Below are 17,307 nucleotides of genomic sequence, written 5' to 3'. Positions count from 1 at the left end.
TTACAGCTAACACACACTGTGCCCCCTGCATCCACATTCCCTGTGCCCCCTGCCTCCACACACTCTGCCCCCTCTGCATCCACACGCTCTGCCCCCTCTGCATCCACACGCTCTGCCCCCTCTGCATCCACACGCTCTGCCCCCTCTGCATCCACACGCTCTGCCCCCTCTGCATCCACACGCTCTGCCCCCACTGCATCCACACGCTCTGCCCCCACTGCATCCACACGCTCTGCCCCCACTGCATCCACACGCTCTGCCCCCACTGCATCCACACGCTCTGCCCCCACTGCATCCACACGCTCTGCCCCCTCTGCATCCACACGCTCTGCCCCCTCTGCATCCACACGCTCTGCCCCCTCTGCATCCATGCTCTGCCCCCTCTGCATCCTCGCTCTGCCCTCTCTACATCTTTGCTCTGCCCCCTCTGCATCTTTGCTCTGCCCCCTCTGCATCCGCCATGCCAAGGAAGAGAAAAAAACAAACAAACAAAAAAAAACTTACCAATCCGGTGGTGCCCGGGACCCAGCATCCTCTCACCTGCCGCTTCTCACTGAATATGTCGGCCGTGATGACTTCACGCCCGACATTTAGTGAGAAGCGAGGAGGGAGGAGGATGCTGGGTCCCGGCCGCCGCCAGATTGGTAAGTTGTTTTTTTTTCCTCTTCCAGTCCACGGCACCCCTGTGACAGAACCCCTGGGAGCCACGGCGCACGGTTTGGGAACCTAAACCTTTGCAAGGCAGCGCCGCTTTAAATTTTAGCTGTCATCTCGCCGAACTCCCGCGAGTTGAAGAAACCGGATTATGATACATTTACCCCTAGATGTGAGCAAAGAGTGGCTGGTGTGCAGTGAAGGTTACCTCCAGCAACCAGACAAGTCACTTCTGGCCGCCCAGCCCCGCTGTCCACACACGCGCGTCCCATTGCTAGGCAACAGGACGCTACTCTTAGTTCTCGGCGGCAGCTGATGACATCGCCGTCGCCCTCCAGCTCCCCATTTGTTGCTCCCACTTTATAAGGCACTTCCTGGCTACCTTCAGTGTATCAGGTCCACTTACCAACCTCCAGCGTTCCAGTATCCTGTACCCTTGCTTATATTGACTCCTCTGCCTGACTGTGACCCTTTGATCCGGACTGTTTTGACTACCCCTTTTGGATCTCCCTGTTGTACTGCGCTACTTGAACGTTACCGACCCGGCTTGTCTCACCATCCCTTCAAATACTCCTTGTGTACCTCTATTGCCAGCACCATTACCAACCCGTCTTGTCTGACCACTCTTCTCACGTGCCTCGCTATCCGACTTAGGGAAGGACTGTGACCTGCGTGTCTCCTGTAGCGGAGTCCATACCTCCTTGCGGGGGTCCCTGGTGAATACCCGGGGCACGTAAGATTATGCACCTTCCTCTGAGTAGTGCCTAGTCTAGTAGGTACACAGTGCATAGTCGTGACAGTCTTTTTATCTGGTTTAAAGAATCTTGTTCCACAAAACATACTATTTTCATATAGGTACAAAAGTAGGCACACTTATGTTTTAATCCACACTCAGCAAAGAACACTCCAGGCCTGCCAACTCCTTCCATCAGCCAGTGCAAAGTTTCACACTCACAGATGCCGACTCTTGGCTTGCAATTATATGCACCTTCCTGCAAGACTTCGCAAAAGCCTGTGCACAAATATTTTGTTGCAGTGAGTTAATTGACTGTTGTAAATAAATTTGCTCTTTAATTTTTGTAACTGGCCTTCTGTACGAATGAAATCAGTCTTCCCATAGCAATATGTGGATGTCTCAGTCAACCTTTCTGAGCCAGCAGAACAGCTATAGGTTCTTCAGACATGCACATTAAAATGTGGTAACATGATAGATGACAGTGTATTTTTCATGTTTCCTCACAGGTCGCCAAGAAGGAATAAGTGTCCTGCAACAAAAGCTCTCAAAGATTCAGTTGCCGGACTTCTCAGGTACCTATGATGTTGGAATCCTCGGAGACGTGAAATACAAAATCGAAAAGTGAGCATTGTTCCCCTTCAATAAATCTTCATTCATGCAGAATAGCAAAACAGTTTTTGAATGTTCTGAATATATGATTTAAATAAGTTAACCATTGCCGTGCAGTTGTTGAAGTGGTGGTGTACAGAGTGGTATGCTATACTGCCATTTCTCTACTGTCTTCTTTGTAAAACTTTTAAATTTCATTCATACACATTTTCCATACCGACACCTCTAAATTTCCACTTCGACCACTGTTGCCATGTATATGTGTATGCTTTTGTGCAGCGGGTATAGTAAATTTAGCTGTGCCTTTAAGTGTTAATATGATATACAGGGCGCTGCAGATATTAAATGGTTGGCAGATCTCTATTAATCTCAATTTTATGTCCTTGCATAAGATGTTACATGCTCAATAAATGTCTACTGGTGTTATAAAGTGTGCAATTCTTCCACAGTATGGCGCCTATTTATCAATAGGTATGGAAATATTATCACCGGCGAATCATATATTCCCACCATCAAAAGCAGTGTTATCGGTGGTAACCCTTTCATGCATTGGGAGAAACTTAAATAAAAGGTAGCAAAAACCATTTTTGCTGGCAATATGGCTTTCCACTCATTGATAAATTAACCACTTTGATCATATAACCCAACATTCAACATTCATTGTTATGTAACAAATAAACTTGACAGGGAAGCGCACAATGGGCGCGTGTCTACAATCATTTGTATATAACTCCTGATTTTTCACAAAAAGATGTAAGAGGTTACCCTGAACTTTTACTGGGATTACTGCTATTCCCATCTATTACCATATTCCTTTATATTGCCATATTCCCATCTATTGTCATAGATCTTTTTACTTTTTGATGTGAGCTCTCTGTACAGCGCTACAGAATTAGAGGCACTATATACATAGATGATGATGGCTTCCAGTAACTAAAGGAGGCCGCATATACAGATATGGATTGTTTTAGACATCCTCTTCTTACCTAGTGGAAATTTATCTGAAAACCTATGTAGACGTCCACAATATTTAAGAGTTAAACTCACAGCATCAGTGCTGCAGTGAAATCCTGAAGATGTTAACATCATACTTGCTTACATTGGCAAGGATTCCTCTGGAAGATCAAGGGGAGGTGGGCGTGTTGGGGGCAGGGCCCAATGAGGCATCTAATTTGGCCCCACCTCCAAGACATCATTCACGGTTTCCAGCCAATTACAGCAGGGGGTGGGGCCACCTTGGTGCACGATTCACGTCCTAAGCCCCGTCCCCCGCCACTTTACTATTGTGGCAATTAGGAACTGGGAGGTGGCCTTACTCTCCCGGGAGTCCGGGAGAACTCCCAGAAATTCGGGAGTCTCCCAGACATTCTAGAAGAGTAGGCAATTATGGTTAACATTGCAATGTTAGTTTACACAAATGGATATGAGGAATTTGAGGTGTATAACACAATAAGCAGACATTGGACATAGTACGATAGGCATTCATAGCTTATTTTCAACCAAAGAGGAATGTTGTATTTTAAATATATCAGTTCTACATATTTATGAAAAGTCAGGGAATAGAAATCTATATAATTGAATTAATGCAAACAACAACAAAACATGGGCTTAAACATCTGTGTATTTCATTGCAATGCCTGTGCATATTTTAGCAGTAATGTTTGTTGTCATGAAGCAGTTATAAGCCTTAAAGACAGTTGCAATCTACCTGAATAAACTGCAAGACAAATTCCCCTTTTGTTATGAATGTTCAGCAATCCAACTTTCTTTCCAGGCTTTTAAACCTATTTATCAATAGGTTAATTGGCTTGTATCAAAATTGACCCTAGTCTCTGTCTGTTTGTCTGTCTTTCTGTCTGTATGTTAGGGAATTTAGAATTTAAACTCCAATGGGGAAGGGACTGATGTGAATGAGTTCTCTGTAGAGCGCTGCGGAATTAGTGGCGCTATATAAATAAATGATGATGATGATCAATTACCTCTGGTGATGAGGCAGATTTTTTATCACTACTTATTGCGGCGATAAAAAGTCCCTTATGCAGCAATTTATTTTAAAAAAAATATTGCTGGGGTGACACCATGCCCCACAACATTTAGAGACGCAAAATCAGGACAAAATAAGCCCTGCCCCATATCTATCCAAACCCCAGCCCACTTCACTCAGGAACGCACACTTTTGGGTGAAGATCATTCCCTCTTTTATGTAAGCACCACCCCTTTTTAGGTGCATGAATCAGGTCTGTCCCACTAAAATCAGGACAGATGGGACATATGTGATCCTCTTTCAGGGCAATATCTGTAGATATGCGTATCCGTTAGCCGGCAGTTAAAAAAAGATACAAATTATTTTTTAAAAAACAAAAATATTTAAAATATTTAGGGGTCTAGTTATGACCAATTATATTTCTGTCACATTAGATATCATTCCTTATCATATTGATAAGAAATGATTTAATGTGTCTATTTTCTAACGTCGTTCAGCCAGAACAGCAGCACCAATAGGAACCTGTCCCATTTTATAGTAAGGTAGGTTATAGCGCCATCTTAAGAATTTCAGAGGTTGATAAATAGGACAGAATTGCAGGATTAGCGATTGAAGAAGCTGGGACCGCAGGAGATATCAGAGATGTCTATTAATAAATAATAGCCTTGTTACTATTTCAATGTGGTAATCCCCTGAAAACTGCAGTTTTTGGGGGGATTATAGGGTGAGAAATAGGCACCTCAAAAATTTTAAAAAATGTATCCAAAGAATAAAGCATTTTTGTAAAGATTTTTCGGAGATGAAGATAACAGAACAGGTATTGCAGTGGTTAAATAGGGTTCTCTATGCACTGGTATGGGAAAGTCATTGCTGGCAAAAGCCAGCACATCTTACTGTCGGAGGGATATTACCGCAGACGGGGCTAACAATGTCATAGGCGGTGGTAATCCTTGTTGTATTGGTTGAAACAAATAAAAGCTCTATCACAAGCAAAAACACACATTTTCTCCGGCATTTCAGCTTTTTATTAATTGACCCCTGAATCTGTCAGCCAATTTGCAGTATCGCCTCTCTGTTATATATAAGCAAAGCATTTGCATATCCAACCAGAAGGCATAACTACCATAACAGTTGGGGGTGTGGCTGCTAGAAGGATAGCAGCTGGGGGACACGTCTCCGCTATCAAAGCTCTATGGGTATATGTATTTTTTTCCATCCTTGAACAGTACATGGGGAGACCTTGCAAAATTTTGCCATGAACTCCGCAAATGACTAGTTATGATCCTGATCCCAAGTAATTACATTTGCAAATAGCAAAATAGATACAGAAAAAAAGATACTTATACTTGCAATCAACATATAAAAACTAGATAAGTTCCCTTGATTGTGTTACCAACATTCGGTAATGGAAGTTTAATTGTTTCCTCTTCTTGTTGTTATTTATGGCGTTGTAAAATTGTATTTGTTCACATGCAATTATTAGTCTATTGTTCCCTTGTTTTGTTAAAAACAACAAAGAAACAAGCTAAGTGGCACTATGCAATTAGTTGCACACTAAAATCTCTAGAGAAATAAGCTTAAAAAAGACATTTTTTTATTTAACTGGCGTTCAGAATAAAGTTATGCAGAAATCATATTTCAAAACTGCTTTTTAATACTTTATCTTGTTCTTTTACAGCATGGTTATAACCGACTTCCAGTTGCCTGACTCACAAGTCACACTTTTGCCCAATGTTGGCCTGAAGCTTTCCATCTCTGGGGCCTTCATTAAAATACATGGAGGATGGAGTGTACATTATCTTTTTGTGTAAGAAATGCCAGTATTGAGTATGTTAAATTGTGCCCACTTGGAAAACTGACCCTTCTCTGACAAAGTATATATAAGGTCTTCCCTAGGGAGAACCTACAATATGGTGTCTGAAATCCCCCCTATAGACCAGAAATAGAAAATCTGTTCTCCTGCCATTTCTAGCACTGCACAAACATTTCCACTGGCTCCTTTCCTTACACTGCTTGCCTTTGTACTGGACTTACTGCATGCTCATCAAGCCAGACATCAGGTTGAGTAAGGGCTTTCAGAGGGTTCAAACTGAAACAGAGTATGTCACACATTTCAGTGGTAATGATAGATGGGAAGATGGGAAATGGGCTGAGGAGAGGGAACATGGGACTGAAACTATATTGAAGACAGGTATATTAAGGGGGATGATGTTATTCAGAGATAGATTAATCCTCCTCTTGCTCAGGACTGCCTATGACAGACTAGTCTCTGAGCTGGCTGTGAATCAGCATGCAACAGTTCTGAATGGTCAACTTCTCCCTTATCAGAATGAGCAAACTAATAGCAAGTCACAAACTCATGAGGCACTAATCTTTCCAAACCACTTACTGCATATGCCCCAATTCATGTCTCGGATTGCCTGTCATAAATATGGTCCATTTTCTTTTCCTGAGTCTAGCTTACACTGTATAAAGCGATTATTAATACTATTAGTATTATGGTGGGGTGGGGTAAAAGGAGCAGTTATTTCCACTATAAATAATATACAAGCCTTCTTAAACATAAGGTTTTTACAATCATGTGCTTACTATAAACATAGCATCCCCTCACAAAAGCTAAAAAATATGGTGATTTAACACTCACTAGGAATTTGGGGTAGATAAATGCAACCCAATACTTATATACCCTTTGTCTAGCCATTCATTCAAAAACACCAGTTCAAAAGCCAGATCATTTCAGATATTGAAAACATGTTGTCATAGACAACTGTTTCTATCTTATTAGATCTCTTTGGTGAAGGCTATGGAATAATGTTCTCTATGATGCAGGCTTTGTTGTATACCCATACTGATTAATAAGGTTAGGTTCAGATGGGATGAAAGAAGACAAAAAGCCATCTACTGAAAATAAAATATAGTAAAAGCTTTATTAAAAGGAAAGTTGTTGGGGGGGGGTGTGGCTAACGAGCCAACATGGACGGACGTGTCTGTTAGAAGCTCCGTCTCCGCTCAGCGATCACCAGCACCCACCAACGAATCCACATCACTCAGAGACCTGAATTTGGAAGTCTCAGCTTCCTTGTGGTCCGCGGTCAGCTCTTTCCCCCCGGAGCACGCTAGGGCGCCGTTGAAGGGCCCGCAAGAAACCAAGTCGGCAAAACCTCCCAGACAAGTCTCTCAGGTGTGTAATCATAGAAGCGCTGCTAGCGCTAATAAAACCGCATCTACCCGCTCTCAGCGCTGCCGCGACTCTGCATATACTGCAGGAACCAGCATTACTAAAAAGCGCTTACCTTCAACGGGACTCCTGCACCCTGCAAGCTGGGATAAATACCCAGAAAAGTGTTTGACGCAAAAGTCACTTGCAGAGAAAGGGCGCTCTATAGAAGAAAAGGAGAGAGGGGAGAAGAAAAAAAGGGAAAGGGAGAAAAATAGCAAAGTGCGGGGTTCACCTGTGTGGAGAAAAAAAAAAACAACAAAGCAAGAAAGGGAGCAAAAGTGAAATATTTGAGATTTAATGCATATTTTCTGCTATTTGCTTGTACAATGAAAACCTTGTTACTCAGCCCACATTCCACTCAATTGCAAATAGATTAATAGGAGTTGGGCTCCACCTAGCGGCAGAAGAAATTATTGCAGCACAGTCCTGTGTTCAGGCGTGTATCCATTGAACAGAAAATCTCTAATAGTTAATAACACAGACAAATAGCTTGTCTTGACTCCCCAACCCTTCTACAAAAATTCTATAGGAATTACACATCAATTCCCCGACTGATACGAAGCTAATTCCTGAGATGTAAAGTTACTATGTAAATTGGGGGGACCAATACCCACTCTGTCAGATATTGATTGAGGTCACGTCAAGATCTCCAGCTTAAAACATTGTCCTACGATCTTAACCACTAATAATGGATAGATATGTCAACTCAGCCACAAGTGGCAAACAGCAACGTACTGATTCTGAACGAAAAAGAGGAGGAGCGAGGAATACTGGTCAGAGTAGTAAGGTGACTGAAAAAGATGCTAATGATAACTCCTCTAACGCAACGGCCAGTCCTCCATCGCCACTACAATCTAACCAGAGAGCGACGGATACTCATGCTCTTTCTTATGAATCCGTTGTACGTGCCATCAGAGAGACTATGGAACCATTAATGCAACAGCAGGTACTTAAAGACCAAGCATCACAGACCGCAAAACAGGTTCAGATAAACGAGATGGGAATTGGGGAAAACATGCATGAAATTAAAGAACAGAAGACTCTCACGGCTTCTCTATATAAAACGCAAAAACAAATGCTGAACAAGCTGGATGATCTGGAGAATAGATCTAGAAGAAATAACCTACGGCTTGTAGGCTTGCCTGAAGCAGTTAAAGGCCCGACTCTACTGACATTTGTTTCAAAAGAACTACCCCGGATCCTAGGAATAAGTGAAGAATTCACCAACATAGAAATTGAACGTGTGCATAGATTGGGACCGCCAAGAGAAGGACCGACCCCGCACGGTTATCTTTAAATGTCTCAATAATGTACATAAGAATGCTCTTTGGTCGGCTTCAAAGACAGTAAGACCAATGACTTGGGAAGGTAATAGCCTATTGCTTTTTCAGGATTACTCGGCGGAAGTCACTAGAGCACGGAAGGAATTCTCCACAGTGTGTTCTTCACTGGTAAAGAAGGGTAAAAAATTTGCTCTTCTATATCCGGCACGCCTGAGGATCTTTGACGGCCAAGAGTACAAAGACTTTACAACTGCAGAAGATGCACAGGCTTTTCAGAGAGAATTGGATGCGGAAGCTGATCCATCAGTTTAATAAGCTTGATTAAGGTTCACAACCATTGCTGTTATCCATCAGCTGAACACTACTATTACAGAGACAATCCAGCTGCTGGCCTTCAGAATGCGTAAATATGTCTTTCTGATCTTTTTTATTTTTCATGCAATACCGTATAAGAGCTTTGTTGCCCTGTTGGTTCTTCTTATCTTTTCTCTGTTAAGTTTAGCTCAATAAGAAACCAATAGCTAAATTCCAGCTGAAATATGTCTTAACTAGTGATGCTGCATAATAGGCAAGGATAATGCTGTGTAGCTGAAATGTTTGTGCTCTCTGAAACTAGGTTTTTACATAAGTATTGTAATTAACGATATAGCCTTACTTCCACTGTGTTAGTGCTTATCGAACCAAGATCATACACAGCTCTCTACTCTATGTTATGTTGCCTGCCAACTTATGTTGTGTTGATACCCTGACATAGACTTGATCTTATTACAAGTTATTATTATAGTTGTATGGGTAGTTATTCCCATAGACGGAGTGGGCCCCCTCCCTCCTTTATATAGTTAATCTGTTTAGATGTTAATGTTGAATGCTGGGTTTTTTTTGTTTTGTTACTCCTTTTTTGTTTCCAACTTCCCTCCCCCCCATACCGGCAAAGCACCATCTGGGCTTATTAGCCCTTTTCACTCAAGGGATCTCAGAAATCACAAGGTTTATTGTGAACCAGTTCTTGTCTAAATATTATTGTGATCTTTTTATCTGTCCCTATTCCTCATCAAAAATAGTTGTTTCTCTTTATAAGAAAGAAGAAGGGAAAAAAAAAAAAAAAAGGGGGACATGCACACAGATAACTGGGTAACATGTATTTTATTGGTTGGGAGAATCCTCTCCCTAGCATCTGAAACACAAGAAAAGGAAATTTAAATGGCAACGTTGAAATTTTGTTCATGGAACGTGGGAGGTATCAACTCGCCTATTAAACGGAAAAAACTGTTAACCTATTTAAATAAGTCTAAAGCAGATGTAGCTTTACTCCAAGAGACACATTTGAATGATGCAGAGCATGATAAGCTGACAATGTTGGGTTATAAGATTTTGATATATGCCTCATACAACAGAAAATCGAGAGGGGTGGCAATTTTAATTAAGAAAAATCTTAAGATAGATATTCATCATAAAATAGTTGACAAAGACGGGAGATATGTTGTATTAAATGCCACCATTGAAGACACTAAATATGTAATTTGTAATGTTTATGCCCCAAATGAACAAACCAAACCATTCTTCCTAAAATTGATTAACAAGCTTTATAACTACTCAGACTCGCTCCTCATAGATGGTGGAGACTTTAATATGGTGGCCTCCAGATACCTGTATAGGTCAGCTCCGTCGAAACAAAAGAGATCAGTTAGTCAAGTTGGTATAAAATATATCTCAGATCAATTAGGTTTGGTAGATATTTGGAGAGTCAGACATCCAACTGACTCAGAATTTACATGTTTATCGGCAGCCCATAACACCCTTTCCCGTGTAGATTATTTTTTGGTCTCACACTCATTGGCTAATAAAATATTAGCAACTGGCATTGAACCAGTAGGTCTTTCTGATCATGCCATGATCTGGATACAAATAGATCGAGGGATCTCATTAGGAAAGCACAAGCAGTGGCGATTCCCAGCCAAACTTTCTAATTCTACAACATTTCAAGACATGGTAAAACTAGCATGGGACGAATATATACATAACAACCAGCAGCATACTGATGATCCAATGCTATTCTGGCAAACTGCAAAAGTAGTCCTGAGGGGGGAAATTATCTCATATGTAGCAAAGTATAACAAGGACCAGAAAAAAAACATTATGACACTCAACGTGATTTGACAGAAGCTTTCGAAACATATAAAGGAAAACCCACATTAGAAAATAAAAATAAATATAAACAAAAACAAGTGCACTTTGATCAAGTAATACAGCAACAATGCACGCGCCAAGAAATGGCAAGTAAATTCAACTTTTATAAATTTGGCAACAATTCGGGTAAAATCCTCTCAAATTTACTAAACGGAACCAGGCCCAATAGCAATATTTCATCTTTGCAGTCACAAGATGGAACCATTAAATACCAAGGATCAGAAATTATACAAATCCTGAGTTCCTTTTATTCTAAACTTTATTCACAAGATTCTACTGATACCAGGGCGCAAGAAGAGTTTTGGGGAAAAATCTCTTTACCTTTAAATGACTGAGGCACAATCAAAAGCCCTGGTTCAGCCTATTTTCTTCTGAAGAAGTTTTAAGTGCAATTAAGCAGCTAAAATCTTTTAAATCTCCAGGCCCAGATGGGTTGAGCGGGGAATTCTATAAAATTCTACAAGATAGGATTGTGATTTTATTAACAGATTGTTTCAACTTAATGCTCTCAGAGCACAAAATTCCAATGTACTTTAATAGCGCCATCGTCAAAGTGCTCCCCAAGCCGGGACGTGATCCAAAGTCACCAGGATCATATAGACCCATATCATTATTAGACGTAGATTAAAAATTATTTATGAAAATACAAGCAGAACGGCTCAAAATCCTACTACCAAGTCTAATTCACAATGACCAAAGAGGTTTTATACGGGGACGACACTCAGTAACTAATGTCAGGAAGATTTTACTGAGTCTTCATGCCTTGGAAGGTTCGGAGAGAGAGGACCCAGCCTTACTTCTCTCTCTGGATGCCGAAAAGGCATTTGACCTTGTGACATGGGACCACCTGTTCCAAACCCTTCACAAATTTAAATTCTCTGCCCAATATATTAACACTTTAAAGTCTTTATATTGTAACCCTTCCACACAAATACTAGCTAATGTCTTTCTCTCTGCCTCATTTAAGGTGGAAAGAGGAACCAGACAGGGATGCCCATTATCCCCATTACTATTTGCTTTGGCTTTGGAACCCCTTGCAATTGCTTTGAGAAAGAATAAGGAGTACACGGGTATAAAATTAGGCAACCAGGAAGCTAAATTAGCTCTTTTTGCAGACGATATGCTTCTAATGGTGTCCAATCCAGAAAAATCAGTCCCAGACATTTTGAGCGTAATCCAGGAATTTAGTTCCTTCGCAGGATATAAGATAAACTTTGATAAGTCTGAAATACTTCCAATATCAGGTGTACAATCAATAATAAATAACTCGGTTCTAGCCTCTCGGTTCAAGCTGAATCACATCAAAATTAAATACTTAGGAATTTATATTCCCACTAGGCTTCATAAATTATATGAGGTCAACTACCCGCCGGTTATCAAAAAATTATAGCGCTTCTAACAAAGTGGCACGATCTCCCACTTTTCCTTTTGGGACGTAACGCAGTTATTAAAAGTGTGGTCTTCCCAAAATTATCATACCCTATACAAATGCTTCCAATAGGTTTAAATAAGTCAGACACGCATACATGTACAAAGTTATTTTCCAAGTTCATCTGGCACTCAAAGAAACCGCGTATAGCAAGAAGTAAGCTGATTCTAGGAAAAATACAGGGAGGAATTAACCTACCAGATATAAATTCATTTACCCGTGCAGCCTTATTTCGATATATAGTTGATTGGCTTTTTCAGCTTAGCTGTTACACTGATAAAAACCTGGAAAACACTATTTTTTACCCACATGCCCCGGCTGCATTATTACATCTGCCCAAATCTGAGATACCACCACAACTTGCTAAGAGTATCATATTTAAAGATACATATAAGGCATAGATCCATATCAATAAAAAGTATAATAGAGATTTTAGGACTACAAAATTCCTCCCGACCTGGGGCAACAAAGCCTTCTAACCTAGCTTGGAAAACATTAACTTTCTGACTTGGCGTGATGGTGGGATAATGGCGATAAGACATATTTGATCCAGGTGGTAATATATATTCGTTCAGTCAATTAAGGGAAAAGTTAAGAGTTCCAAACTCTCAATTTTTTATGTATCTGCAGCTCAGGCATTATACAAATTCAATAATAGCTCAGACAAAACCTACAGGGAGCTCAGATGGATTGGAGAGTCTACTTACCTTCCTAAAAAATGTTAAGTTCAAGATTAGATACGTTTATGCTAAGGATGAGTGGGCTCGGATTTCTGTAATCCGAGCCCACCCGAACAATGCGGATCCGACGGGATCCGAGCACTGTTCGGGTATTTCCGGCACCAAAAAAAAAATGAAACTGAGGCTCTGACGTCCGAGTCTCGCGTCGGATCTCCGAGACTCGGATTGCATAAATTCCCCGCTCGCGCCCGGCATCTTCAGTCGGGCTCAGATCATTGAAGAGGGAGGTTATAGGTTTAGTGGTGCTCCGTCCTGTGTCCTATGTCCTGTCACTCTGTCCTGCTTAATATCCAGTGGTTACTTGGTCCTGTGCTCTGTCCTGCTGATCAGTCCAGTGGCTATTTTTTCCAGTGCTCTGTCCTGCTGAGTGCAGTGGTGCTTTTGTCCTGTGCTCTGTCCTGCTGAATCCTGTGGTGCTGTGTCCTGTGCTCTGTCCTGCTGAGTCCAGTGGTACTACCTGTGTCCTGTGCTCTGTTCTGCCAAGGGCATTGTCTTTTATAAATTATTCAAAAGTTATAAAAAAAAATTAAAAAAATATTAAAAAAACTTATACAGAAATAATTAAAAAAATTATAAAATTTTTTATAAAAAAATAATTGAAAAAAAAAGATAAAAAAATTAGTTAAAAAATACTAGATACTGCTATTTCAAAGTCAAACTACGTTCACTGTTGCTGCTGTACCAAAAAATAATGGGTACTGCTATTTAAAAGTCAAACTACGTTCACTGTTGCTGCTGTACCAAAAAATAATAGGTACTGCTATTTAAAAGTCAAACTACGTTCACTGTTGCTGCTGTACCAAAAAAAAAATAGGTACTGCCATTTAAAAGTCAAACTACGTTCACTGTTGCTGCTGTACCAAAAAATAATAGGTACTGCTATTTACTATTTATTTATTTATATACTGTTCATTATTTCTGTAGTTCCAAAAAAGAGGAACTGCCATTTCTATTACTACGTTCATTATTTCTGTAGTTCCAAAAAATAGGAACTGCCAGTTCTAATACTACGGTCATTGTTTGTGTAGTTCCAAAAAATAGGAACTGCCAGTTCTATTACTACAGTCATTGTTTGTGTAGTTCCAAAAAATAGGAACTGCCAGTTCTATTACTACGGTCAGTGTTTGTTTAGTTCCAAAAAATAGGAACTGCCAGTTCTATTACTACGGTCATTGTTTGTGTAGTTCCAAAAAATAGGAACTGCCAGTTCTATTACTATGTTCATTCTTTCTGTAGTTCCAAAAAATAGGAACTGCCAGTTCTATTACTACGTTCCTTGTTTCTGTAGTTCCCAAAAAGAGGAACTGCCATTTCTATTACTACGTTCATTATTTCTGTAGTTCCAAAAAATAGGAACTGCCAGTTCTATTACTACGGTCATTGTTTGTGTAGTTCCAAAAAATAGGAACTGCCAGTTCTATTACTACATTAATTGTTTCTGTAGTTCCCAGAAAGTGGAACTGCCATTTCTATTACTACGTTCATGATTTCTGCCAGTTCTATTACTACATCAATTGGAACGTTTGGCAAGCGCATACAAGGGGGATGGGGGAAAGGATAGGGATGCAGCCACTTCCTTCTAGGGAGATTTGCCTGCAACCTCCAAAAGTATCAGAAAAAATATACACAACGAAGGATAGGCGCAAATGGGGAAGGGAAAAGACACACAGGGATTGAGTGGTTAATATAAACAGTCCCAAAGTCAGTGTAAATACCAATCTTCTAATTCCACCTATATCGATATTCCAGATAGTGGACTTTCAGCAATGCAACCCTTTTTATTTCATACAGTCCTTGAATCATATGCCAACTTGCTTCAAAAAGCACCAACACGATATACTGTTAATCCTCTTAAAGACTCGCTCCTCTCTTCATCACAATGCACATAGGGAGAGAGCAGAGAGAGAACTCATGGTGTTGTACGTTTAACTATTTATTCGATTTGAACATAGGGTTAAAAAGCACTCACATTTTGTAAGCTAGAACCGCTCTTATAAAGGTATCTTTTAGTCCACACATTCCTCTATCCAACGGCAGTCTCCAGCTCCTAAATCCCAGCCACGATCAAACTAGCCGGGCTTCAGATAGCCCAAGGAAACTCCGCAGCGTCAGAAGGGGCGTGGTTTGTGACATGTCTTATTCCAATTGGGCCCAACACATTTCATCACAAAGTGACTTCATCAGGGGGTGTGGACAGTGTACATAGTCCGTTCTTTTATAGTCAATCCCAACCAATAGGATTCCTTTAATGTCGATGTCCTGAAATCTAGCTTGCAATATATATACGATCTTCCTGACATGTTAAACGAAATGCAAACTAAAAAGGTTCCAATTATCATAACAGTTAATGCCCAGTTACAAACATCCTGTGCACAATAGTATGTCTTAATAATAAGTCTAGTTCCTTACTTATGCTAATCTTATACATTCTCAATAATTTAAAATTCCTAAAAATTCCAAATGCTGTTAATAATCATTTATAATCGAAATATCAATATATTTAAAGTGCATTATGTATATTCTCCTATATAGAATTTCCTTTAAAATCTCTTATAGACAGAAAATATCCTATATCTCATAATCTTCTCTTAGTTAGTAATTAGAATTATAGGCATTATTATTTGGGTTCTTAAAAAATAAATAAAATAAAAGCAAGATTTTCTACATACTTGAAACCTCCTACCTCCACAAAGATTATTATAAAAAAGAAGCCAATTCGAAATCAATGTTTAATCCTAATGGCGTCAATGTTCTCATCTCATATATCCATTTAGTTTCTTCACAGTTTAGTTTTTTTATATAATCTCCTCCTCTCCAGTCCTTCCTAAGTTTTTTGATTGCAATAAATTTAATTCCTGATGGGTCACTATTGTGTGTATCCTTAAAATGTTTTGACAAGCTATGTGTCTCTACCCCCAAATTTTATATTGCGAATATGTTCTGCCACTCTAATTTTCAATTTCCTTATTGTCCACCCTATATATTGCATGCCACAGGGGCAGGTGATCAAGTAAATAACTCCCACAGAGTTACATGTCAATTTTTCTTTTATCTGAAAGCACTTGCCAGTAGTGTTGGATTTAAATTCTTGTACTCCCTTAGTGCTTCTGATTCCAGATGTTCTACATGGTATACAGCTATTGCAGTATACAAATTGAGGTTTAGTGGTTTCATCTGTGAGCCAATTTTTTATTGCTCCAGATGGATTTCGGGGTAGGTGACTTTGTACCATTTTTTGTTGTAAATTAGGTGCTTTTCGAAATATAATTTGTGGTTGATTGGGTAATATCTTCCCCAGGGTGGCATCTTTCAAAAGTAAATGCCAATGTTTTCTAAAAATCTTTCTAACCTGTGAGGCTGAATCCGAATACTGCGTTATAAATGAGAAGTTTTTTTGGTTTGTGGTATCCCCTTGTTGTCTATCTTTATATGCAAGTAATTCTTCTCTGTCTCTCTCATAAGTTCTCTCTATAGCCTGATCTAATTCCTTCGGTTTGTATCCCTTCTCTACAAATCTCATTTTTAGGGTTTCACTTTGTAGTTTGAAGGTTTCTAAATTGGAGCAATTTCTCCTAATTTGAGTAAATTGTCCAGAGGGTATATTTTGCAGCCACTTGGGGTAATGGTTGCTTGTCAATTCAATAAAGCTATTGCAGTCTACTGCTTTAAAGTGGGTTTTAGTCTCAATTTTACCTTCTTGAATGTAAAGGTCTAGATCAAGAAATGTAACACTTTCTCGACTGCACGTAGTAGTGAATGACAGGTTCCTGTCATTCATATTCATGTCTAAAATGAATTCCTGGAGGGACTCTTCACTCCCTTTCCAAATGAATATGATATCATCAATGAATCTCCGCCACAGGACCAAGTTCGCAACCAGAGATGGATTTGCCCAAATATATTCCTCCTCCCACCTACTCATGAATATATTGGCATAACTGGGTGCGAACTTGGTTCCCATGGTGGTCCCTCGTATCTGAAGATAATGTCTATCTTCGAACCAAAAGTGGTTGTGAGTAAGCATGAATTGAATACTTTCTATTAGGAAATCAATTTGGTCAGATTTTAGTCTTCCTTCCTTCTCCAACATGAATCTTACACTTTGTGTTCCCTGATTATGATCGATGCACGTGTATAGGGTCTTAACATCGCTTGTTACCAACCAAAAATGACTCTCCCATTTGGTTAAGAGATTTTAAAGGAAATTCTATATAGGAGAATATACATAATGCACTTTAAATATATTGATATTTCGATTATAAATGATTATTAACAGCATTTGGAATTTTTAGGAATTTTAAATTATTGAGAATGTATAAGATTAGCATAAGTAAGGAAATAGACTTATTATTAAGACATACTATTGTGCACAGGATGTTTGTAACTGGGCATTAACTGTTATGATAATTGGAACCTTTTTAGTTTGCATTTCGTTTAACATGTCAGGAAGACCGTATATATATTG

At 39.7% G+C, this 17,307-nt stretch overlaps 2 protein-coding genes across 2 annotated transcripts in view; both read left to right on the top strand.

The window, feature by feature from the left end:
* Positions 1 to 17,307, top strand: part of LOC142094976 (uncharacterized) — a 218,906-nt gene that overhangs the window by 72,408 nt on the left and 129,191 nt on the right. The gene's annotated exons all lie outside the window — the stretch shown is intronic.
* The window catches only part of BPIFB1 (BPI fold containing family B member 1), a 79,545-nt gene that overhangs the window by 12,823 nt on the left and 49,415 nt on the right, over positions 1 to 17,307 (top strand). Inside the window, exons 3-4 of the mRNA XM_075177662.1 lie at positions 1,897 to 2,011; positions 5,662 to 5,790. Coding sequence (XP_075033763.1) covers positions 1,897 to 2,011; positions 5,662 to 5,790 — 244 coding nt within the window. The remainder of the gene's footprint in view (positions 1 to 1,896; positions 2,012 to 5,661; positions 5,791 to 17,307) is intronic.

Source organism: Mixophyes fleayi, chromosome 6 (genome assembly GCF_038048845.1).
Source record: "Mixophyes fleayi isolate aMixFle1 chromosome 6, aMixFle1.hap1, whole genome shotgun sequence".
Taxonomy (NCBI): domain Eukaryota; kingdom Metazoa; phylum Chordata; class Amphibia; order Anura; family Limnodynastidae; genus Mixophyes; species Mixophyes fleayi.
This window is presented reverse-complemented; position numbering and strand designations above follow the sequence as displayed.